Source organism: Phyllostomus discolor, chromosome 8 (assembly GCF_004126475.2).
Source record: "Phyllostomus discolor isolate MPI-MPIP mPhyDis1 chromosome 8, mPhyDis1.pri.v3, whole genome shotgun sequence".
Lineage (NCBI taxonomy): Eukaryota > Metazoa > Chordata > Mammalia > Chiroptera > Phyllostomidae > Phyllostomus > Phyllostomus discolor.
Window position 1 is genome coordinate 104,873,177 of NC_040910.2, and position 23,796 is coordinate 104,896,972.

A 23,796-nucleotide genomic window follows, 5' to 3' on the forward strand; every position below is an offset into this window, starting at 1 on the left:
GGGGGTGATTCGCTCAAGGTCACACAGTGAGCTGCTGGCACAGAGGGACCGAATGCGGAGACCAACTCTGAACATCCAAGGGTTTGGTACTTAATCTTTCCCGCTCCTTAATAAGGCGATACTCCCACTTCCATCCCCACAATGCAACCCCCCAAACCTCCCATTCTTTCAGCAAGCAAAGACTATTTTGTAAATGACATTTCTTTGAAAATATGTCACCAAGTTCCACTCCGGCTTGAGACGCCCGGAGTGGGGAGGGCGAGTCCGAGCGGGATAGGGGCGGGGGCGGCGAGGGGCGGCCGGGCGGCCGGCTGGCCCGGGTCCCGGGGCGCGGTGGGGAGAGGGGGCCGCGGGCCGGCGGCGGCGAGGCGGCCTGCAGGGAGCAGCCGCGAGCCGGCCGGGCGCGCCGAGCGAGAGCCCCAGCCGGAGCGGGGCGGGGAAGGGAGGAGCCAAGAGCGGCCGCCGCCTCTGCCGGAGGAGCCGCGGGGCCGCCACACTCGCCCCCCACCCCCCCCCGCGCTCACTCGCACTCACACCCGGGCGCAGGAGGCGGGCGGCCCGGGCCCCACCGGCCCCCCATGGACGGCCCCCGCACGGGGCGCTGAGACCCCGCGTAGCTGCCCAGCCCGGTCCAGCGCACCACGCCGAGGTAAGGGGGAGGGAGCGAGGGGGCATTAATATGCAAATACCTTGCGATTGATTATGCAAAGCCGTGGGGCTCTCTCGCCAGCTCCCCGGCGGTCTGGGGGCGCCCGTGGGGGTACCCGCCGTCAGCTTCTGCCTGCCCCGACGCCCCGGCGACCCTGTCACAGCCCAGGAGCTTGCAACTTACGCCCTTGGGAAGGGAGGTGTTGCTAGGAGGTCGGTGGGCCCCGGGGTTTGCCAGCGGAGATGGCGTCCGGGCCTCCCCCTCGAGGGCCCGCCTGGCCTCTGTCCGGCCGGTCTGCTGCGCATTCCCGGGCCCGGCCCCGCTGCCCGCCGCCCGAGCGCCCCCGCCCGCCGTGCCGCGGTTTGTTTACTTACGGTGCGCTGGAGGCCTGCCCCCCTGCCCCCACCCCTAGCCTCCGAGGCCGAGGCCGAGTGGCCTTTGCAAAGCTGCCTCCAGCTGCGGAGGGCAGTGTGAGTAGGGTGGGGAGCGTGCTTGCACGGGCCCCGGGAGCGGGAAGTCCCCCCCCCCAACTTCACCCGCCTCCCCAATTGAGCATGGCTCTCTGGTTGCAACACTCCTAATTGCAAAAACGTGGCTGGGGGTGGGGGGAGTGTATTTGAGGGTCCCTAGATGATTAGGACGGTTGCAAGCTGGGGTGGCTGGAGGAGAGGGAGGAATGGACCTGTGTTGTGCGTGCCCCCCTTTTTTCCCTCCCCTTGCAACGTGTCTCCTCTGGTGCCCCTTCTCTGCCTGGGGCCCTCCCTTGTCCAGTGTGAAAGAAAGGCCTGGGAATGGGGGAATGATAGGGGCAGTGGAGAGAGCCACCGTTTCCAGGGTGGAGGTCCCAGAAAGAAAGCTGGGGGGATGGGAACCCACTCTTCAATGATGGCTCTGGCCCCAGGAGGGGGAAGGAATGAACGGGGCTGTTGTCCAAGATGAGGGGAAAAGCAAATGTGACATGCAGACACCAAGCTAATACCCACACAGACAGCCACATGCACAGCCAGGGACACCCAGGCAGACTCAAGGACAGGAGCCGCTGGACACACCCACACGGGGACAAGGGGAGAGGCAGGCTGCTGCTGCACTGGGGAGCTCAGGGGGTGGGACACACCCACGGGAGACTGACCCACGCACATACCCACGAACAGGGCCACACGGAGATGCTGCCACACACGGGGGCAAGGAGGAGTTGCCGTCCCCACACAGAGAAAGTCACTATCGCACGCAGGCATGAACAACACAGGGCAGTTGCACAGAGCCGCACATTACAAAAGACTCTGTCACTCACAGGCACACACGTGCTCACAGGAGCCCGGTCACACAGGCATCGTCACCTGCCCGTGGTGACGGTCGCCGTCCCTCCGTCAAACACAAACTCGGTTGTACTTGGACACAGGTACACACGGCTTAGCAACAAGTATTTTTTCAGACTCCTACTGTGGATCGCTGAGGTTCTGTCTGCGACAAAAACCCTGCTCCCAGGAAGAGCCAGTGTGTTTGCGTGAAAAGACTTTCCTGCGTGGTGGTGCCAGGCGTGCATTCCTGATAACAGTCTAGGTCTGTGGCTTCTCATGCCACCCTACTGGATGGCGAGCTTGAGACCTGGCAGAATCGCTCCAAGAGCTCTGGATCCCACCCAGAGCCTCGCACAGGAAGTGCTCTGCAAATACTTGTTTGTTCATTGATTGACTGTGGGAACTCCAGACACAGGTGCACTCATTTGCACACAGTCCCAGGGACTCAGGTGCAGAAGGCTCAGGTCCACACCAACAGCTGTGTCTAGACAGCCCCACACACACACACACACACACACATACACACACTACAGCTGTGCAGTCAGGCACACCCCTACATGCACACACAGTCGTGGCCCTTTTCCCTTAAGCTTCCTTCTATCTTCTTCCTTAAGGCTCAGCTTTTTTTTTTTTTTTTTCATGGAAACTAGAGCAAAGAGAGTAGGGGCAGGGGGGTTCCAGAGGGCCGAGTCTTGGGCCTGAAGCAGTGTGTCCGGTAACTTCCAGCAGCTGGGATTATCCTGGCTGCTGGGGGAAGGGGGGTGTAGGGTCTCTATCCCCACCCTCAAAGCAAATGGGAGGCGGGAATCGAGCTGCCCCTGCTGGGATCCTTTGTCTGGGCCTTTCCTGGGGCAGTTCACTCACCCTCAGCTGAGTTCCTGCCTCTCACCCTGAGTCTGGCCCCTTTTTCCACCTCTGCCCTCCTGTCTAAACTTGGAAGCTTTCCTTGGGAGGCTGCATGCTGGTGAGTGTCTGGGTGAGTGATGTGTATTTTTGACTTGGAATTTCTCTCTAACGCTGCCTCTCTGTTGCTCGGTCTTGCTGTGTCTGATTCGCTCTCCTTGTTTCTCTGCCAGACTCTTAACTCTCACCCTGTCACTACCCCCCGTCTGTCTACCCCTGTTCTTGTCTGTTTCTGCCACAACCTCCTTTCTCAGAGCTGGGAACTGGCAGTGATGTTCTTCATAGTTTTCCGGTTGTTAATACTCAAACCCCGCCCCTCAGTCCCTGCCTGCCCTGCCTCTGGGGTCATGGAGAGGTTGAGGTGGGGGGCGGGGGGCTCAGCTGGCCGCTCAGGACATCCTGCATTTCCTTAATGCTGCAGCTGCGGACCAGAGAGTTTGGGGGCTGGGGATGAGGGGTAGGGAAGGGGGTCACCTAGCACCCATGCTGACCTCTCAGGCTGGCAGGCTTAGCCAGAGAGGTGGAAGCCCTGGGTGTGCTCGTCATAGCAACCGAGCTCCAGCCATGCCAGTGAGGAGCTTCCCACCAGGCTCCTGCACTGGAAGAGACTCGGCCCCATGGGCAGTGTCTGGAGTTGGCAGGACCCACAGTGGCCATTCTCCACACCCCTGAGAGATGCCCAACAGCTGTGTCCTCGTTGCCCAGCCTGTTTCGGAGGGTACAGCTGCCCTGACTACGCGCAGGGCTGGGTGAGGCCCTCTCCCACGAGTGTGGTCTCCAGCCCAGGGCGGCAGAATGTGCACCTCTTCCAGAGAGTGTCCCCGAACAGGGGACACCGGGCATGTCTGCCTTGCTCCCCTCTGGCTGCGGCCTGTTTGGGTGAGGAAGACCTGATAGTGATGACATTATGGAGAATCCGTGGGCTGCTACAGAAGGGGAAACTGAGGCTAGGTCACAGGGAACGCATCACTGGCCGAAAGACCAAGGTGTCATTCCTCTAGCAGGTTAAGAGCATAGGCTTTTTCTGGAGCCAGGTCTCCTGGGTTTGAATCCTAGAAATGCCACTTGCTGTTTGCGTGACCTTAGGCAAGCAGTTTAACCTCTCTCTCGTATTGTCTGTAAATTGGAGATGATAATACAATATCTCATTCAGCTTTGTGAGGGTCAGAGGATGAGAATATATAAAATGCTTTAAAAAGTGCCGGTGCCTGACAAGCTCTGTGTGTGCTGGCTGTCCCAGCGAGGAAGACTGTGGGTCCGGGGCCCCCGGGGAGCTTGGTGGAGAACTGGAGCTCCTAGACACCGCAGCCACAGGAATGGTGTGGGGGGGTGGGGGTGGGCATCACGGGTCCCTGATCTCTAGACCCCTCAGCCTTTACGTCACCATGTTCTTCTTGACAAGTTTTTGCAACCCGCAGCTCCTCCAAACCTCAGCTTTTAGCTGCTTCTTAAAGGGAGTCCTTGGCATTTCAGCCTGGGACACACCTCCCCAGTCAGGGGCACATGCGTGGATGTTTGGGCATCACTGCGTCTCTGTTGGGACAAGTCTGAACACTGGGAGCACAGGCATGGGTAATAACAAGGAAAGCAGGCTTGCCTCCCTAACCCTTCTTACTTGGAGAGTGTAGCACCCTTCCTCCCTCCTGGCGAGCCAGCAACCCAGCTACCCGGCTGCACCACTGACCAGTCAACCAGGGCCCAACCCTGGCCGACAGACCCCCCCGGATCCCCCACCTCTGCATGGAGGGGACATCAGTGTGAAGGGTGGTGGCGCTGAGTAACAATCAGTGTGGTAGGTGTGGTGGCTCGAGATCCATGGTCTGTCCTGGGTTGCCTTTTCCCTCCGTGAAGCTGGTGATCAGATTCCTCTCTCCTACAAACCCCTTTTGTTTAGCTCCTCCCCTTCGAGGTGTAACAAGGACAATGGGGGGATGCCCTGTGGATGGCCACTGGGGAGCCCATCTCAACTCTAGTTCTCCTGGCTGCAAAGGACCTTGGGGGGCTTTTCTAGATCTTGGGGGAGAGGCAAGCGTGATCACAGTAGAAAGAGCACCGACTGGGAGCTGGCGGCTGGGTGTCTGCCACTCATCAGTTGCTGACTTTGGGCCCGAGCTTTAGTCGTTTGGGGGCCGTGATGCCCACCTCACCCAGACTTTGGGTGAATAGTGCACCGTGGAGTGGCACCTGTGTCCAATCTGGGTTGCTTCCTGGTGTGGTCAGCAATGCCTGTGGCTTCTCTCCACTCAGGGCTAGGCACACTCCAGGGTGGGCATACACATGCCGCTGGGACTAGAGACAGCTCTGGGTCCCTCACAGAGGCATCTGGGGCTGGTGTGTGCTGGAGAGCATATGGTGTTCAGGCCTATGGTGCTGCTGTCCTCCCTGGCAGGCTGAGGCAGGGCTGCCAAAGGAGACCTCACTTTTGCGTACTTTTGTGTGAGGCGGTCCAGAGGGAGGGGTCAGAAGTGCTCTGGGTACACAAGGAGAGCAAGGTGGAAACTTAGTGGTCCCCAGAAAATGCTACCGTTGCTCCCCCACATTGGGGGTGAACACTGAGCCTGGGGACCAGGGACTGGAGTTAAAGATTAGGGCCAAAGTCTCAGCCACACCCTCCAGAAGTGGCAAAGTGCAGCATGACTGGACCAAGCCCCCAACCCACCCCCTCTTCCTCCTCCTCTCCCACAGGGGAGAGATGAGCTCTGGGCTGAGGGAGCCCTAGCTGCCTGTTTCATTTTCTCTTTCACCCGGGCGCGTGGGCGGGGAAAGGGGAACGGGAGGAGGCTTGGGTGGCTATTGGCATTTTTTGTACACATCAGGGAGTGGGTGTGTTGTGCGCACACCCATGTGTGCATGTTGTGTGCATGTGTGGGCCGAGGAGGGCTCTGAATATCTGTGGAACGGTACTCGGAGCCTGCCGTTCTGCGCATGCGGGGTGAGTGTGTGTGTCTGCACGTGTCCGTGTGTGTGCCAGAGACTCAACTGCAGGCGGGCTCGCGTGCGCATGCACACACACACACACACACACACACACTTTTTAATCTCTCGCCCCATTCCTTCCTTTGCTCTCCTCCTCTCTCTACCCCCTTCTCTTTCCCCCTCTCTCCCTCCTTACCCTCTCCCTCCCTCCCGCCCTCCCTCCCGCCCTCAGTGGGGGCTAGCTTCCACCTCCCTGGGGTGCCTGAGAGAAGAACATCCCTGCCTTTCCCTTCCACCATTTCCTTCCTTCCTGGGCGGTGCTCCCCAGGGCTTAGGGACAATTCCTCTCTGTGGCCTCTTCCTCTCTCCTCGGAAGAGGGGAGTGGGGCAGAGAGGACCCCAAGCCCTGTGCCCAGATACCATCTGCAGTGAACGCCTCGGCCCCGTGACATTCATGCCTCCAGCCTTCAGCTGCCCCAGCACCCAGCTCCGATTACCCCTGGCCGCCGGGGGGAGGGTGGGGAGAATGTGCCGTGCCCAGCTGGGGGTGCTCCTAGCTCTGCTCTCCGGGCTACTTGGATTTCCCACCTCCAGTCCTCCGGGGAATTGGGTCAGGGGACACGACGTTCTGCGGGTTGGCAGGGAAGGAGCCGGGCATGGGGGTGACCTCTAGTCCCGGGCAACCACCTTGACGCCTGCCTGGAGCCGGCCAGGGTGGGCGGGAGGAGGGTGAGGAGAGCGGCAGGTGGGTGAGGTGGTGTTAGGGGGAAGCATGGTCTTTGTTGTTCACACTGGGCATGTGGCCCAAGTCAAGGCTGCTGTTTATGTCCTTCTGCCTCTGACCTCCAGGGGGGAGTTTCCTGTTCTGTTCTTTGGGGGCAGAGGATCCTTTGTTGATCCAATATCCCCCCCACCCCCATCTCCCATTCTCGGGCCTCCAGGGTCCCACAGTGGCTTGGAGATCAGACTTTAGGGTCACCGCCCTTACGCTGCAGAACCCCATCTCATGGGTGCCCAGAGAGAGCCCACCAAGGAGAGCGGCCTCCCTCCCACCCCCCTCCCTCTTGCCAAGCTGGTGCCTGTGTCTGCGTACTCCTCTGCCATCTCACACCTGCCAGCCAGTACCTTCCTTCCCGCCTTCTCTCTTTCCTGGCACTGGGATAACAGCGAGTTGGGTGGGGCGGTCCTGCTCAGGCCATACCTGAGAACAGAAAGGGGGGTTGGGGAAGAGGAAAAAAGGTCCCAGCCCTGAGAGGCATCTGCCCCTCACTGTGGGGGCTTGTGTGGCTGCTGCAGCCTCCACCCTCGCCAGACTCCCAGGGGCTGTCGGTGCCTGTGGCTGCCCGCGGGAGCCCATGCTGGCACCAGCAGCAGCGTCTGCACACAGATGCCTGGGTTTGCCTGTGCATGCTCGTGTGTATGTTTGGGCTGCAGCAGCCACCTGGGCCCCTTTGCATCACCCTCCTCGGCCGGCTCCCAGGGTGTGGGATCAGGGCATCCATGCCAGATCCTTGGGAATGGGGCGGGGGGGGGGGTATCTCCCCCCACCCTAGCGGTAGGCAAAGGGGAAGGGGAGAGGGAGGTGTGAACCTACCCACAGCACTATTAATAGCCCACATGCCAGGCCACCAAGAACCAGCTGTCACCGTGGAAACCAGTTCTACTACCCCCTCCCCCAGCCTCCGTGGGGTGGGACTTAGGCAGGGCATGAAGTAACCCCCCCACCCATTTTTCTTTGTTACCTTTCTTTTCTTTCTTTGTCTCCCCCTCCATTTTTCTCTCCTCCTCCCCATATCTGTCCTTCTCTCTGCCTCGCCCTTCTCTCCCCCATCCCTCCGTCCCCATCCCCCGCCCCAGCTCCTCGCCGCCTCTCTTCCTCCCCTTAGACTTCACAGGCAGCCCCTGCGCTACCCCATCCCTTCCCAGCTCTTTGTTCCTACCCCTCCTCATCTTTCCTCCCATCTTCCCCCAGAATCTCTTTTACCCCTGCCTGCCCCCCTTTTCTCCCCTTTTCTGGGCCCCCTCTCTGTGAGTGTGCCTTTCCCTCTGTGGTTGGCAAGGAGGAGGGCTGGGCTTCCTCTAGAGCATTAAGGACAAAGTTTAGGGGCCCTAGACAGGTGGGGCCGAGGGGAAGAGCAAACACCCAGGAGAACAGTGTGCCTGGACTTGGGGGCCGGGTCCCGGGGTCAGAGGGGTCTGGCAGCCCCAGGAGTCCCTCGGGAAAGTCCCGTGGGTCCGCAGGACTGCGTGCGGAGCGGGCGCGTCTGGCAGTGGGGAGCTGGCGTGACGCCTGCGGATGCCGCACCGGGTGCTCGTCTCTGTCCCCCCGTTGCAGAAGCACTTAAGCTTAATGAAATGCTTCCCCTCCGCGGGCACCTTGCCCACACTGCCACCCGGCAGCGCTTATCTGACAAAGAGGGAGTGGGTGGCCAGGCCAGCTGACAGGTGGGTCTCGCTGTCCGACTGTCCAGGACGACTGTCCAGCCTCGTCTCAGAACCCCATAGCTCCACCCGCTCCACCTCCTTGGGGCTGAGCCTCGCCTCTGCAGGGAATGTGCAAGGAAGGAGCAGGGGGAGGAATTGAGCAGGACTCCAGGAGGAGGGGAGAGGGGCTGCCCTTCAGCGTGGGTATCCCTGCCCCACGCCCCCTTCCCTGCTGACCTTTCCCTGCCCACAGCTAACACAGGCTCACATGGCACGTGCCTCCCCAAACGCTGGCCCTCTGCTTGCCCTGTGTCATCTCAGTGTCCCTGGGGAGCTGACAAGGAATTCCCAGGGGTTCCACCTTCTTGCTAGGGGCCAGGCAAAGCTGCCCTAAGCAGTGAGGCCAGTGCCTTTCTCCTCTGCCCACTGCCAGGGTCCCACTGCCAGTGTAGCCTGGGCTGCACCAACAGGCACCAGGGCACCACTCAGCTCAGCACAGAGACGGGGTGGAGAGGGAGCCTTCCCCTCCCACAGCGGGCACGTGCAAGCCCTTGGCGGTGCCCAGACACATTTGGAGTTGAGGCTGGGCTGGGGAGGGGGGAAGGGAAAATAAATATGGTGGCTTAGGTTGGCACTGCCCCAGGTGTGCCCTGTAGCAACTGGCAGCAGCAGGGAGGAGAGAGGAGGGGGTCCCCCAGAGCTATGGCCTGGGACAGGAATTGCCCGTGGCATGTGGCTGTTGTTGCTGGTGTCCCACGCCTGGCCTGGCCCCCAGCTGCTGACACCCATTCACACACATCCCGGCCCTCTGTGCCTGCCCCCAGGGACTGCTCCCCAGGGCTGCCCCTCTCTCAGCATGCCCACTCCTGTGCCTGTCTCCTCCCCTCCCCAGGGGCACTCGGGCCTCCTGCTGGCGAGTGGATTTTTCCAGCCTCTGTAAACAAGTGGTGGCAGCGTGCCAGGTGGGCAGGAGACAGGCGGGGGCAGCACCGCAGCCAGGGTGTGCCAAGCACCGAGGCACAGCCTGGGGGGGAGATGGGGAGACACCCAGAGAGAGAGAGAGAGAGACATTCAGATACAGACAGACAGACCCAAGGAGGCCTTGCTGGGCACGGGCAGAAGTGGAAACGGGCCACAGAAAATAGCCCTCTATTGTCCAGCCCGGCCTCTCAACTGCCCCGGCCCCCCACCCCGCACTGCTCTGGCTGAGAGCGGCAGGCCCCACTGCCCAGGCCCTGGGCATCCCCACCCACTCTTCCTTCTCCCCCACCTCCACCCCTTCAGGCTGGCTACGCCATTATAAATTTATAACAGGAATTTCTCCACAAGCCAAGAAAAACTTGACCTACTTTCTTGACGGCTCTCTGGGCTAAAGCTCCCCGCTCACACCCCCCACCAGTCTCCTGTCTGGCCCCCAGTGCCTAGTCCTGGTCTGTGGGGGTATCAGAGGCAGAATGGGCCGCCCTTCTGCCCTCCGGCCACACTCCCTACGCTGGGGGCTCACCTGAGTGAGGAGGCCCCATCCCACTGCCCTGCCCTGCCCAGTGGCCTCCCTTATCTCACCACGCCCCTCCCACCCTGCTCCTTATCAGCTCTCTGGGGGCCCGGTGGGGGCCCAGGGGCGAGGTCTCCGGTGCAGCAGCCACTCCACACAAGTTGTGTGTTGGGAGCTGCACCCTTTGGCGCCCCCCTCCCCAGCACGCCCACACCTGCCTGTGGTTCAGAGAGTAAGCTTCAGATCTGGAGCCCGTGGTCAGAGGAGCGGTGTGGAGGGAATGGTGGGCTCCGGTTGGCACCCCCCACCCCAGACCCCAGAGGGTGGGATGAGGCTCGCCTTCAAGCCAGGCTGCGAGGTTTTAGTCCCTGCGCCACCTGCTCACTGGCTTTGTGAGCCTGAGCAAGCGACGAAGCCTTCTGAGCCTCAGTGTCCTCACCTGCGAAGTTCACTTCAGGGGGCACTATTACCTCTTCGGTTAAGGTGGATTCATTTGCTTTCCCCTTCCCCTTGCTGTCCTGGAGGGTGGCAGCTCAGCTAAGCCAACTGAGACGTCTGGTCCCCAGCCTGGGAAGTGGGATTTGGGACGTTCTAGGGACAGCTGAGGAGCCCTTGGGAGGCTGGGGACGGAGAGCCAGAACTCGGCCGGCAGCAGGGGCGGTCCGCTCCCTGAGGTCTCGGTGTCTCCCTCCATCAGGGCGCTCGGTGGGTGTTCGTGACCCCTGCCTCCATGCCCACACCCCGCCCTTCCTGCACGAGTGCCTCCCAGGCCTGGGCTAAAAATCGCTCATCTGTGGTCCCCCCTTGCCCTGTGGTGGGTGAGTTTCATGAAAACTTGGCCGGATGGGCCGTAACAATCGCGAGTGTTTAACAGACACTTGTCAAGGGGCAGATACTTCATTAAATGTCAGGACTTAGACGTGGTGCATGGATGACCTCATTCTTTCCCTCCGTCCATTTCCGTGTCTGGGGCTTAGGACACGGATCTCCAGTTTTGCCCGCTAAAACCTGTGGATCTGAGGGCTTAGCCTGGTTCTGTCCCCGCGCCCGCCCTCCGTGCCCACCACCATCTTGTTATGAGCTCCAAGTTGCCACCAGAGGACTCCTGCCCACCCACCCCACAATGCTGCCACCTTATCGCTGCCTGTCTGCTCTCTTTGCAGGGACCTCTGGACAGGACAAGACTCTGAAGCTACTCCCCCTCCAGCCCAGGACTCCCCCGCAGCGTTCCCCCCAGTACTACCACCTGCCACTCCCCGGCCCGTCTCACCGCCCACCCCCCTTGGGGGCGCAGGGCATGGTGTGAAAGGCCACGTGCTGAGGCAGGCACCATGGGTGCTGTGCCCTAGGCCTGGGTGGCGGGGGGTGGGCGGCCTGTGGGTGTGCCGGGGGGGCCAGTGTGCCCACCCCAGTCTCTTGGCGTGCTGGAGGGCATCCTGGATGGAATTGAAGTGAATGGAACAGAAGCCAAGCAAGGTGGAGTGTGGGTCAGACCCAGAGGAGAACAGGTAATGGGTCCGGCAACAAGGTCGTGTCGACTCCTGGGCGGCAGGCACGGGCACCTGGCTGGGCAGGAGAGAGCTGAGCTTGGGCCTTTGGGGGAGTGGGTGCAAGGCCGGCAAGCCTGCTGCCTGCCTTCGCCCAGGAGAAGAGGTTGTGTTCACCTGTGACAGAGGAGTAGGCACCTGGATGGACAGATAGCCATTCTGTAGTGGGGGAGTCATCCAGGGCAGAGAAGTGACACGAAGCAGGTGTGGGGCCCCTCGCTTGACGGTATTGGGCAGTCTCAAATGCCCCCAGTGTCCCCTCAGCCTCCCTCGCCTGAGCTTGTGAAATGCTAACAGTCTTGCCAGTTGCCCCCTGTCTCTGCTGACCGGTTCACACATCTGACCCCTAGTGTGTAGTCCACAGCCCTGGTGCATGTGACACGGCTGGGCAGGGCTAGCCTTGAACTGTCCTGTCACATGCACCAGTAACTGTCTGTCGAGGCCCATGCTTATATTTGGAACCTTTTGGGAGCCCCACAAGCTCTTCCTTGTTCGTGGGCAAGGGCGGGCACTGCCGTGGGGCTCCTCCCAGGAAGCAGAAGGCATGCCAACTACAGATTTTGCTCACACGTGGAGGAGGCATCAGCCCTACACACGCCGCTAGGAATGGGCTACCCGTGATCTGCATTACAGTCGAGCCCAGAGGGTCTCTGCCTCTCCCACTAACTCCAAGTGGCATGGGACTTTGTGCCAGTTGGCGTGGTGCCCCTGGAGCTGGGTACAGCCTGTGTCTATGGCCAGGGAGAGGGTGGGGGATGGAGTGTTCTGGGGAGCAGAGTGGCCGTTGCCTAGGAGACCAGATCCTGAGCCAGGAGGCCAGAGGCCTGGCCAGGCAAAGCCCTGGGGCCCAAGACTGGGTCTCCGGAGGGGTGGAGGAAGTGGATGGGGCTGGCAGTGGCCAGAACACCTGGAGTTTCCCTTTCCCAAAGCCTCCTCATTCCGGGGGCGAGGGGGGGGCGGTGGACTGAAAAAGAAGACTGGGTGTCACTGTATAGCTCTACCTGACAGCTTCTGTACCTCCTTGCCCAGACTTCTGTGAATCTGGAAGAGTCTGCTTCTAACCAGAGAAAGGCTGGAATCCTGGTTCCGGGTCCCCCAAGAGCTGCCGCCCCTCCCAGTCACCCTCCCCTCCCCCATGTCCCTGCGCCACCTTGTGGCTGTCCTTGGGACTGCACCCAGAAGCTGTAAATCTAATAATTGCTGAAGACCGACAGCTCAGCTGGGGCCTAGGTGGCCCAGAGTTCCCCCACGCCCTCCCCTCCTGGAGGAGGGAGGGAGGTCTGACTTTCCAAATGTCACAGAAATCATACAGGGGTATCCCCTAGGGGGTGTGGGACACAGAGCTGTCTTTGACTGTGTCCCTGGCCAAGGTCACTGTGTCAGTATGTTGGGAGCTGCATCAGGGGAGGGGCCCTGCAACATGCCACGCGCAGGATGGGTGTGGGAGGTTATACAATCCGTGCATGCATGTGGACGGCTTACGTAACCTGTGTGTGCCGAGGTTATGTAACATGTATGTGGAGAGGCTGGCGACACGTATGTGCAGTGGCTATGGGTTGCTGGTCTCTTGCATGGGGGGGCTCCGTATCCTGTCCTGGCCCTTATTTCAGTGCAGCGTCAGCAGGCACAAGTGGGACCTCTGTTTGCTGCTCTGTTAAATGGATACGGTGGGCAGGGTGGCTCTGGAAGTCCTTTCCTATTGCTGTGTCCTTGGCTCTGGGTTCTAGCTGCAAGGCGCTATGTATTTTCCGTCGCTGTGGTTATTTAGCATGAATGTATCACCTGGAAATTAAGCAACATGTTTCCTGGGGGGAGGGGGTGGTGTTACTAGGTGTCTGTCCAGAGGGTTGTGTAACAAACACATGGGCACATCCTAGAGGTCGTATCACACATTCAAGAAGGCCCTGGAAGTTGCATGGATATGTACATCCTGATGCTTATTTACCATGCTTGGGTGGATACTGAAGGCTGCATAGCTTCATATGCAGTGGGCATGTGTTACACATACATGTACGTGTTCTAAAGGTTCTGCTGCTTGAAGCATGTCCTGAAGGTTCTTTCTGCATGTATCATGTACTGAAGGCTTGACTATGTGGCTATCTTGTACATGATGGGTGTTTAAGGTTTTGTAATGCTTGGGGTGTGTGTTGGGGCCCTAGAACATGCCTGTGCCCCAGCCAAGCCCCGTATCTCTCTCTCTCTGAAACTTCTAGATAGCTGGACCCTTCTTAGTGTTGTCAGCTGACCTGGGGGTGGGAGGTAGAATGAGGACGTGAGATGCAGAGAGTCAGGCCCGGGGGCTTGTGTGAGCCTGTGGGTTGGGTGAGAAGGGGCCTGCTCAGAGACGGCTCTGTGATTCTGCCCACTTTGCCCCCATCCAGTGCCAGGTCACCAGATGGAAAGCGAAAAAGAAAGAACGGCCAATGTTCCCTGAAAACCAGCATGTCAGGTGAGCCTGGCTACCTGTGCCCTTCCTCCCTGCCCTGAGCCCTACCAAACCAGACCATGGCTCTCCCGGGGCCTGGGCGTGTACCAGCAGCTCCTGTGTCGGACAGGAAGAGCCTCCTAGAGGGCTTGGGATGGACTTGGCTGCAGGTGAGACGGGTGACATGGGCATGGCCCAGCCTTGAAGGAGGATTAGGTCAGAAAGGGCCTCTTCCCTGCTCCCACAGCCCCCTTGCTTGAGACCCCCACCCCCGCCCCAGAATCAGGGCCTGAGCTAAAGGGCTGAGCTGCTGGCATTTGCTCTTCCATGTTCTTAGGGAAGGGGATGGACAAGATAACCTCTCATGTGTCTCTAGGATTCTACCCTGTGGGGAAGCTGGGCTAGGGGGTGGGCCAGGAAGGACAAGTTGGGGGCTTCAGAGAGTGTAGAAGCCTCTCTGCCGGGAGCCCAAGCCATGCCTGCCTGCCTGCCTCCCTTCCTCCCTCCCAGGGTATATCCCTAGTTACCTGGACAAAGACGAGCAGTGTGTCGTGTGTGGGGACAAGGCAACCGGGTATCACTACCGCTGCATCACTTGTGAGGGCTGCAAGGTATGGACCAGCCAGCTCCTGCCCCTCCCCCACCACCTGAGCCCCCATCTCACTCGTGTTAAGGCCCAGCACAGCAGATGGCTCTGTACACATGTAACCTAAAGCCCACCTGTTACATCACCATTTCTCTTCTCATCCATTCATTCATTCGTTCATTCATAATCCCTGCTCTGCCCCTTTTAGGTAAGATGGCTAATATCTCTGAGCCTTGGTTTCTTCATGTATAAAATGGGGATAATCATGCTACCTGCCTCATAGAGTTGTTGGGAGAATTAAGTGAAATCATTCACACAGACTATTTAAAACAGTGATAGTCCTGGCCAGGTAGCTCAGTTGGTTAGAGAGTCATCCCGGACACACCAAGGTTCCGGGTTCAATCCCCAGTCAGGGCACATACAAGAATCAACCAATTTCCCTGGCTGGTGTGTGGTTCAATAGACTAAGTGCCGGTCTGAGAACTGAAAGGTTATAGGTTCGATTCCCTGTCAGGGCACAGGCCTGGGTTTTAGGCCAGGTACCCAGTTGGGGGCGTGTGAGAGGCAATAACAAATTGATATTTCTCTCCCTCTCTCCCTCCCTTCCCCTCTCTCTGAAAATAGATAAATAAAATCTTTAAAAATGTTTGAAACAAACGAAAAAGAAAGAAGCAACCAATGAATGCACAAATAAGTGGAACAACAAATCGATGTTTCCCTCTCTCTCTCTTTCTCTCTAAAATTAATAACAAAAATACTTTACTAAAAACACAAGAAGTAAAACAATGACAGACACAGAAGGAGCACCCAGTCAATGTCAGCTGTCACCCCACCCCCCAGTGTGTTAGGCGTGAGGGGTGTAGTGTGTGTTCTGTTCTCACACTGCTCAAGGCCCACTGGTGAGACAGACGTCAGCTGAAACCAGGGTCAGTGGTTTTCAAAATGCGGTTCACGGATCTCCTGCAGCCCCAGTTAAATGCAGATCCCCAGGCCTCCCCCCAGCCCCAGCAGAACCTTCTGCGGTGGAGCCCAGGGGTCTGCCCAGGGACAAGTTCCCTCCCCGGTTGCTTCCACTGCACCCGAAAGGGTGAGAACCAGTGCAGGGTGGGGGGTGGAGTACCTGGGGGGGCCCAGGGAGGAAGAGGATGGCAGGGTCTCCCTCAGCAGAGGGGACAAGATTTTAGACTTGGGGGTGCTTAACTAGGTTTCACTTTGGATATTTCAACTTGTGTGGTTTTTCTGGGATCATCACCTCCTGCCAATGTAACTTTCCAAGAAACAGAAATATTTAAAAATATGTTTAAGGGGCCCTGGCCAAGTAGCTCTGTTGGTTAGAGCGTTATCTAGATACACCAAGGTTGTGGGTTCAGTGCCCAGGGAGAGCACATACCAGAAACAACCAATGAAAGCATAGAGAAGTGGAACAACAAAGTGATGTTTCTCTCTCTCTCCCTCTCTCCCCTCTGAAACATATACATGTAAAGACTTCCAGTTCTTTTCTTTCTTGGTGTCAACCAAACCAAGACCACTGGGGATTTAGAGTCCCCCAGCAGGGTCCCCGGAAGCCATACAGGCAGCTAGCATAGGCCAGGAAGCTTCACCCTTGAGGGCCTCTGAGTTCCAGAGGGGCGCCCCAAAGGGGCAGAGAGGCCTGACCCCACCCCTGGAGAGTCCGATGTCGTAGGCCCAGGAGTCTGTACTTCCAGCAAGCACCCCAGGTGATTTTAGTGCGCCCCAGGATCTGAGCGCTCAGACCTTGGTGTCTCATACCTCAGGACCCGCTCTGGCTCTGACGCCCACTTAGCCATTTGGGCAATTGAAGCAAATTAAGCCAATTGGACAAATTGCTACATCTCTCCAAGCTTGAGTTTTCCAGTCAGCAAAACGGAGACAGGGACAGCCCCCTGCCCCACGGGGTGTGCACGAGTGTGGCGTGTGCTGACGCCTCAAGGGAAAGGCTTTTACACTCCTGGCACATGGTGAGCATTCAATGTGATATACGGAACCGCAAATTTTGTTTCAGAGCTACTAGAATTCATACACAATGCCTCATTTTGACTTTTTGACACCCCACCCCACTCCACCTCATTTCATAAACTCCACCTGCTTGGGTGACAGGCAGCATGTATGGGAATGGTGGTTGTGGGTCAGTGTGGCTTCAGAGTCATTTAGCAAGATGGAAATCAGGTACCAACCGGACTTGCGCTGCTGCCATTCCTCAGGCTTCACAGGACCCCTCCCCATCCCAGGCCCCGGTCTCCAAACTTCACTCATCCTCCCCGCCTCTGCCACCACCCCCAGCCATGCACCCCCACCCCTTAGCAGCGGGGGGAGCTGAGGGCGTGTGTTCCTAAGGCCCTCCTAGATCCTGGCAGAGCCCAGTGGCCCTGGGCCTGCTGGGGCCGGAGCATCCAGGCTCCCTCGCCAGCCCCCCACCCCCAGTGAGCTGCACGGGGAGGTCAGGAAGGGGAGGTCACGATCTCAACACGCTCCCTCTCCCCCCACCCCAGGGCTTCTTTCGCCGCACAATTCAGAAGAACCTGCATCCCACCTACTCCTGCAAATATGACAGCTGCTGTGTCATCGATAAGATCACCCGCAACCAGTGCCAGCTGTGCCGCTTTAAGAAGTGCATCTCCGTGGGCATGGCCATGGACTGTAAGGGGGAGGGGGGTGTGTGTTGGGAGTGTCTGGCCAGGTGGCTGGGTTGGGGGCGAGTTCAGATGTGGCAGCTCCCCTCCAGGGTACCCTCAGGGCCCACAGGGCAGAGTGACAGTGCAGGTCAGGCTGATGGCAGAATGAATGTCCAGGGTCTTGGTCCCTGGTGCCCTCATCCCTGGGGAAAGGAAGCAAAGGGTTCCTCTCTGGGTTCCGCACGTGAGCCCCAGTGCTTACCCGCCTTTCACCACTCCAGGCCTCAGGGGATTGTTGGGTAGAAGGAAGTCCTGAGCACCCCACCCTAGCACCATGTTCCTGACTACCAAAGGGGGTACCCCACTTCTGGGTGAGAGGACACCTTTTATTGCCTATGGACTGGGTAGCGGGGTCTTCTAGTAACTGCTGTCACCATAACCCTTTAGACCAGAACCTGCTCTGCCTCTGGATCGGCCCAAAGTGGAGTCGGTATCCCAGTGATTAGCGTGGTGCAGGTTGCGGCCCCCGGCTGCTAGGCGACTCGGAAGTCGCTCAGCACCCACCGGCACTCAGCTTCCCCGACATGCACTGTGGGAAGAGTAGTTTCTGAGAGGGTTGTGCAGGGTGCCGTGCGATGGGCACGTGTCCTCCTGCTGTTGACAGTGGTTCTAGATGACTCAAAGCGGGTGGCCAAGCGCAAGCTGATCGAGCAGAACCGGGAGCGGCGGCGGAAGGAAGAGATGATTCGATCGCTGCAGCAGCGACCAGAGCCCACTCCCGAAGAGTGGGATCTGATCCATGTTGCCACGGAGGCCCATCGCAGCACAAATGCCCAGGGCAGCCACTGGAAGCAGAGGCGGAAATTCCTGGTAAGGGGGGAGGGGGTGGGGGTGAGCGGCAGCCGGGTGCCAGGGAGAGGTGAGCGAGCTCAGAGTCTTGCCTCCTCCGGGAAGCCCTCTTAGTTTAGTCTAACCCAAAGCTGATACTCCCCACACCTTGGTGGTTTTGATTTATACACCTGTACATGTGTCCCTGCTGTCTGGGTCCTGCCTACTCCATTTGATTGGAAGCTACATGAGGACAGGGACTTGCCTTCCTCACTGGATTTCCTGCCGGGGTGACCTCTCCTCTTTTCCCTGTACACGGTGACTGGGGTGGGGGGGCTGGTACACAGTCATGTAACAGTATTCTGGGTGCCGGGCATTATATAGGCCCTGGCAAAACCGAGTGAGTGCCAGGTGAATGGTCAGCTTGAGGGGTGATGGACAGGTGGTTGCGTGCAGTGGGGGGAGGCAGGACACCGGTGGGGTGTGCCAGTGGGTGGGAATCAGGTGCTGTTAAGCACACGGGCTCTGATACCAAGCAGCTGTGCGTGTAGCGGTCAGGAATCAGACTGCCTGGTTCTGTAACTCACTAGTCCCGTGGCCTGGGGCTTGTTAGTTAGCCGCCCTATGCCTTCGTTTCCTCACCTGTGAGATGAAGATAATTATAATATCTTACAGGGTTGTGATGAGGATTAAATGAGATAATATATGTAAAGCTTGTAACCTCAGGCCTGGCCACGTAGTGAGTACTCAATAAATACAGCTTCTATTATCATGACATTACTGCTGTTGCCGTTATGATCGTTGTTAGATTAGCAGGCTCGGGGCTCTGGCTCTGGGCTGTTCTCTGCCCGGAGGTGACAGAGAAGCCTTAGGCCTGGGACTTAGCAGTCTCAGGTGCCAGTGGCCACTCTTCCCCAAGCTGCCTTGGAGCTCCCCCTGGTGGGCAGGGACCCTCAGAGATCAAAAGGGGTCTGCAGCCCCGGCTGACCTCCGTCTGCCCCTCTAGCCGGACGACATTGGCCAGTCACCCATCGTCTCCATGCCGGACGGAGACAAGGTGGACCTAGAGGCCTTCAGCGAGTTTACCAAGATCATCACCCCGGCCATCACTCGTGTGGTGGACTTTGCCAAAAAACTGCCCATGTTCTCCGAGGTGAGTGGCAGGTGGGCGGGGAGCCATAGTGATGACACCGGAGGGAAACCGGGACCTGTGCCCCCCGGTCACTCAGCCCTGGCACGTCCTCATCTGAGCTACTCAGAGCACAGAGCAAGTCCTTTAGGTCAACACACGCCCAGCACACACACTCACACACTCACACACTCACTCTGAGCTACCTGGCCCCTAAGGAAGCAGCAGGCTGCCAGGGCCCGGTCTCCGCGGCGCCTCCCAGGCCCTCCCAGCCCCTCTCCCCCCACAAGTCTACACGTCCACCCAGCTCTGGGCAGCCTGGAAGCTCTCGTCTTAAAGAGCACTAACTGGGGACAGGCTGCCATACCAACTGCATGACCTTGGCTGTGTCACCAACTCCCTTGTGTCTCGGTTTCCTCATCTGCAGTAGGGATGGAGGGAAAGATAGGAGAACTACGAGATTTCATGAAATAGGGCACGCCTGTGGCCCGACGCAAGGTTAGCTCTTCAGAGTGTGCATGTTACTGGCCCAGGCCATTGGGCGCCTCAGCTCTCCCAGGGGCCACCCACAGGGGACGCCCTCAGGGAGGGGCCTGCTGAGTGCTCCTGTGGCCCTGCGCTCCACAGCTGCCTTGTGAAGACCAGATCATCCTCCTGAAGGGGTGCTGCATGGAGATCATGTCCCTGCGGGCTGCCGTCCGCTATGACCCCGAGAGCGACACCCTGACGCTGAGCGGGGAGATGGCCGTCAAGCGGGAGCAGCTCAAGAATGGCGGCCTGGGCGTAGTCTCCGACGCCATCTTTGAATTGGGCAAGTCGCTCTCTGCCTTTAACCTGGATGACACAGAAGTGGCTCTACTGCAGGCTGTGCTGCTAATGTCAACAGGTACTTGCTGGTTGGCTGGGAGGGCTGTTCTCCTTCCTTAATCCTAGTCCCTGTCTGCCCCCACCCCCAAGCCCACCTCTGTGTCCCACAAGCTTGCCGCTGTCATCCAGGCCATCTCTGTCATCTGGGCCCACCCCCTGTCCCCTGCTCTGTCACTCACACACACACACACACACACACACACACACACCATTATGCTTCCCAGCCCCATCCGCTGTCCCCGGATCCCTCTCCTGCTCTTTTCCTGTCTTTGCCCTGTCCCCCCTCGCCCTGTCCCCTTCTGTCCCCTCTCTACACTCATCCCCACCCCGCCTCTCTGGCCACCAACCCTTCTCTCTGCCCCCAGTCCCCTCCTGTCTCAGAGTTTTCTCTCTTCTCACCTCCCTGTCCCTCTATCGTCTTTGCTTATCCCTCCTGCCCTCACCTTCCTCCCACTGCCGTGGCATTATTCCTCCTACACGTGCCCCCACGATGCGTGTTCCCCCACGCGCCGCCCCTCCTCTCTCCCCTGTCTCCCACGACCCGCTAACCCTCGCGCCTGCCCCGTCCCGCAGACCGCTCGGGCCTGCTGTGCGTGGACAAGATCGAGAAGAGTCAGGAGGCGTACCTGCTGGCGTTCGAGCACTACGTCAACCACCGCAAACACAACATTCCGCACTTCTGGCCCAAGCTGCTGATGAAGGTGACTGACCTCCGCATGATCGGGGCCTGCCACGCCAGCCGCTTCCTCCACATGAAAGTCGAGTGCCCCACCGAACTCTTCCCCCCACTCTTCCTCGAGGTCTTTGAGGATCAGGAAGTCTAAAGCCTCAGACGGCCAGAGGGTGTGCGGAGCTGGTGGGGAGGAGCCTGGAGAGAAGGGGCAGAGCTGGGGGCTGAGGGAGACCCCCACACCTCTTCTCTCCTTCCTCTCGTCCTCGGATAGATTCAGCTCCCACACACGCCCGCACTCTCCCGTCCCTCCTCAGAGCCTCCAGCCCTGGGACAGGGCAAACAAATGAACTCGCTATGAAAAGGACAGTGTGGGAGGCTGGGAGGGACCGTGTCCGGCAGTGCCCGGGACCCCGTCCCCTGAGAAGGTAGGGGAAAGGAGGGAGAACTAAGAGGGGACAAGCCATCCTGACTGTAGGGGACAGGAGTGCGAGGTGGGGAGAAATACCCTCACCCCACCCCCTACACACACACACGAGAGTCCCCTGTCCAGTTCCTGGGCCTCGATCCCCCCTTCAGGCTACGGGCTAAGGGCCTCTCTGCTTCCCCAGATGCCTGGGTGCAAAGAAGGGCTTGGCTTGGCTCCTACCCGGAGGTTAAAAATTATAGTCATTCTAACTGCACTTTGAAAACCAGGCAAGGGGAGAAGATAAATGAAGAAAAACTAGACAGAGAGAAAAAGAAAAAAAGAGAGAGCGAGCGATTGATAGAGAGAGAGAGAGATAATATTAAGTTATTAACTGAGGCTGGCCAGAGGGGAGGACCCCCCTACCACCCCCATGCACTTTGAGAGCTGCCCCTCCTCACCCCCAATCAGAGAGAACTGCCCCTGCACCCCCGTACAAGGTCCCTAAGGGTAGGGCTGCCGATCAGAGCTGTGAGTTCACACAACAGGGTCCTGGCCACCCCACCTTGCCTTGCCCCTCCCTCCGTGCCCCTTTGGCACCCCCACCCCAGTGCTCCCTCTGCTCTCTGCCACTCGTGCCCGCTGAGTTCCATCTACCTCTCACGCTGGATGCCAGCTGGCCCCTCACCAGCCTGCCCTGCTGCCTGCACAGCTCCCCGTTCAAGTGCCCAGCCCCAGGGGCCTCTCCCTGTCCCCACACCACCGCCCGACTCCTTCCACACCTTGGCACCCACACAGGAAAAACTGTGGCTCGAGCTCCCGCCCCCCTCACATCCTGCAGTATTAGCTACAATCCAGATGCTGCTGCACCAGGGGCGAGGAGGGGGTGTGCTTGAGCTTCTCCCAGAGCCTCCGCCCCCTTAGGACTCTGTCTCCCATGTGTCTCCTGGGCTCTCTCTAACCTCTGCCCTCCTCCTTTCCCACTCCCACTCCCACGTCCACGCACTAACCCAGACTCTGGGCGGGCAGGCAGGCACCAAGGAACGGGGCGCTTAGATTAATAGCACTTAGTTGGGGCTCCGGGGCAGGGGGCGGTTGGTGCTCCTCCTTTTTTTTTTCTTTGAAGCTCTTTAGGCTAGCCGCCCCTCTGCCCCTGGGAGCCCTTTCCCCTCTTCTTTTCTCTAATTCAGGGACTTTGGCTTGAGCCACCTCCCACCTTCCTGGTGAGGAGTGGTCTGTTGGTCTGCATTTGGGTGGCTGCCTTCCTCCTCCTCCCTTTGGCTATCACCCTCTCTGCATGGGAGAGGGACGGAAGAGGTAGCTCTCCCGTGGGTGGGGAAGGGGAGGGTGGGGAGGGACAGAGCAGACCAGAGGGCCCTGGGCTCAGGGCTGTACGTCGGCAGGGATGGATGGGTGGACATAGATGCCCCCGGAAGCCATGGGGAATGGGGCGGGGGGAGGGGTGCCAGGGCTTCCTGCGCTTTGCACTATTGGGGCAAACATGTCTTAAGCAGTGGGGAACCTGCCATCCCACCTGGACCCTCAGCCTGCCACGTCCCCCGACACACACATGCAGGCAACGCCGTGCTGCCCGTCAGGGCCCGTCCTTTCCCTGCCGTTCAGGTGTTCCCACGGAGGGGAGGGCCTGGAAGAGCATCCACTGTCACCTGTGCGTGTGCCCGCCCCGCCCCCTTGGGCAGGTGGGCCGCACATGCTGTCTTCGTCTCTCCCTCTTTCTCTCCTGGGGCTCTGATTCCTGTATTCCTCCTGTCCTACGGGCAAGCCCTCTTGTACCCTCTTCCTATCCCTGGGGGCCCAGTGGAATTCCTGACCTGTCTTTTGTCTCCTCCATCCTTCCAGCCCCACCTGTACCCCTCAACCCCCCGTTCTCAGCCATGGACATGGTGGAGAAAAGGCCTTGAAGAGGCTCGGCCTCTTACAGGCACTTGGAATCCCCATACCCCTCCCCAATCATATGAGCTGTGATTCCCTACTCCTCCCCTGACCCCTCCCCCTCACTCTCAGTGATGTGGGGTGTGTGTGTGCATTTCTCTGCGTGAATGTGTGAGCGAGTACACGTGGTGGGGGAGGAGCTGGGGGGGACTCAGGAATGCCATGAACCTGCTCTAGAGAGGCAGCTGTCCCAGTCCCTGCTTTGGAAGTCGGGGACAGGGCCCTCTCCTGGGGGCCATTGGTGCTAATGAGGGGGATGCCCTTGATGTGGGTGCTTAGCATGTCTCCCCCAGTATTGGCCCGGGGCACTAGGGCAGGCAGGGTGGGGCAGCAGGTGCAGTATTGGTGGGAGGAGGGGCTGCTGAGAATAGGACGAGGGGTCCAGGCCAGGACAAGGGGGTGCCAGAGCCATGACCACTACCCCGCCCCCACCACCCACCTCTCCATCTCAGTATTCCCCGTCCTATCACTCATAACACACATACCTCATCCAGCCTCCTCCCTGCTTAGACTTGGGGAGGGTGGGGGTGGAGGAGCCCCTACCCCTTCTCCTAGTTGCGGGTCTACAGGGCTGGGAGAGGGCAGGGCATGTGACACAGACACCGTCCATGAGGGGGACAGTAATTCCTGCCCTGGGAACTCCTGGGTGGGGGAGGGGGACACTTCCCTGGAGGCGCTACTGAATGTATGAGAAGCTGGTGCTGGGGTGGGGGGAGGGGGGTTGTGGCCAGAAACAGGGAAGGAGGTAGGTCCCTTCCCCGGGGGCGGGGCCAGCAGGAGTGACTTGGGGGGCTCCTACTCCCGCCCCACGTTGACAATCAGTATGTCTGTTATGTGCGATTTTTCATCCCGTTGTGTTTTGGGTCAGGATTTTAAAGAAAGATATTTTTATGGTAATTGTTGCTCGTCTATTTTACTATATATTTATGTAATAAATATATGATGAAAATAACCCCCTTGGGCACCCCCCTTAGACTTGCGTGCTGTTTCCCTGTGCCCTCCCATCTGCTGGCAGAGTATCCAGCCCCCACACTGACCAGATGGAGAGGTGCGCCCCCAGCCCTGGC

At 59.1% G+C, this 23,796-nt stretch overlaps 2 protein-coding genes across 4 annotated transcripts in view; one reads left to right on the plus strand and one right to left on the minus strand.

Annotated features, from left to right (window-relative positions):
• MED24 (mediator complex subunit 24) overlaps positions 1-1,137 on the minus strand; it is a 30,814-nt gene extending 29,677 nt beyond the window's left edge. The window contains exon 1 of one of the 3 annotated variants that reach the window (XM_036034417.1): positions 1,024-1,137. The gene's annotated coding sequence lies outside the window, so the exon portion shown is untranslated. Of the gene's footprint in view, positions 1-689; positions 982-1,023 lie in introns of those variants that run through there. The other 2 variants (XM_036034415.1, XM_028519295.2) reach the window with 2 other exon arrangements.
• On the plus strand, positions 459-23,626 carry THRA (thyroid hormone receptor alpha). The gene is made up of 9 exons (XM_028519300.2): positions 459-649; positions 10,849-11,193; positions 13,614-13,681; positions 14,168-14,268; positions 16,754-16,901; positions 17,541-17,746; positions 18,711-18,857; positions 19,461-19,719; positions 20,274-23,626. The coding sequence occupies exons 2-9, from the start codon at positions 11,141-11,143 to the stop codon at positions 20,522-20,524; spliced, it is 1,233 nt and encodes a 410-aa protein (XP_028375101.1). The 5' UTR covers positions 459-649; positions 10,849-11,140; the 3' UTR covers positions 20,525-23,626.
• The last annotated feature ends 170 nt before the right edge of the window (positions 23,627-23,796 follow it).

Excerpts from the sequence above, each read along its gene's own strand:
- THRA (XM_028519300.2), top strand. The coding sequence starts at position 11,141 with ATGGAACAGAAGCCAAGCAAGGTGGAGTGTGGGTCAGACCCAGAGGAG. Across the intron at positions 13,682-14,167 it reads CCTGAAAACCAGCATGTCAG|GGTATATCCCTAGTTACCTG; the intron begins GTGAGCCTGGCT and ends CCTCCCTCCCAG. Across the intron at positions 18,858-19,460 it reads AACTGCCCATGTTCTCCGAG|CTGCCTTGTGAAGACCAGAT; the intron begins GTGAGTGGCAGG and ends TGCGCTCCACAG.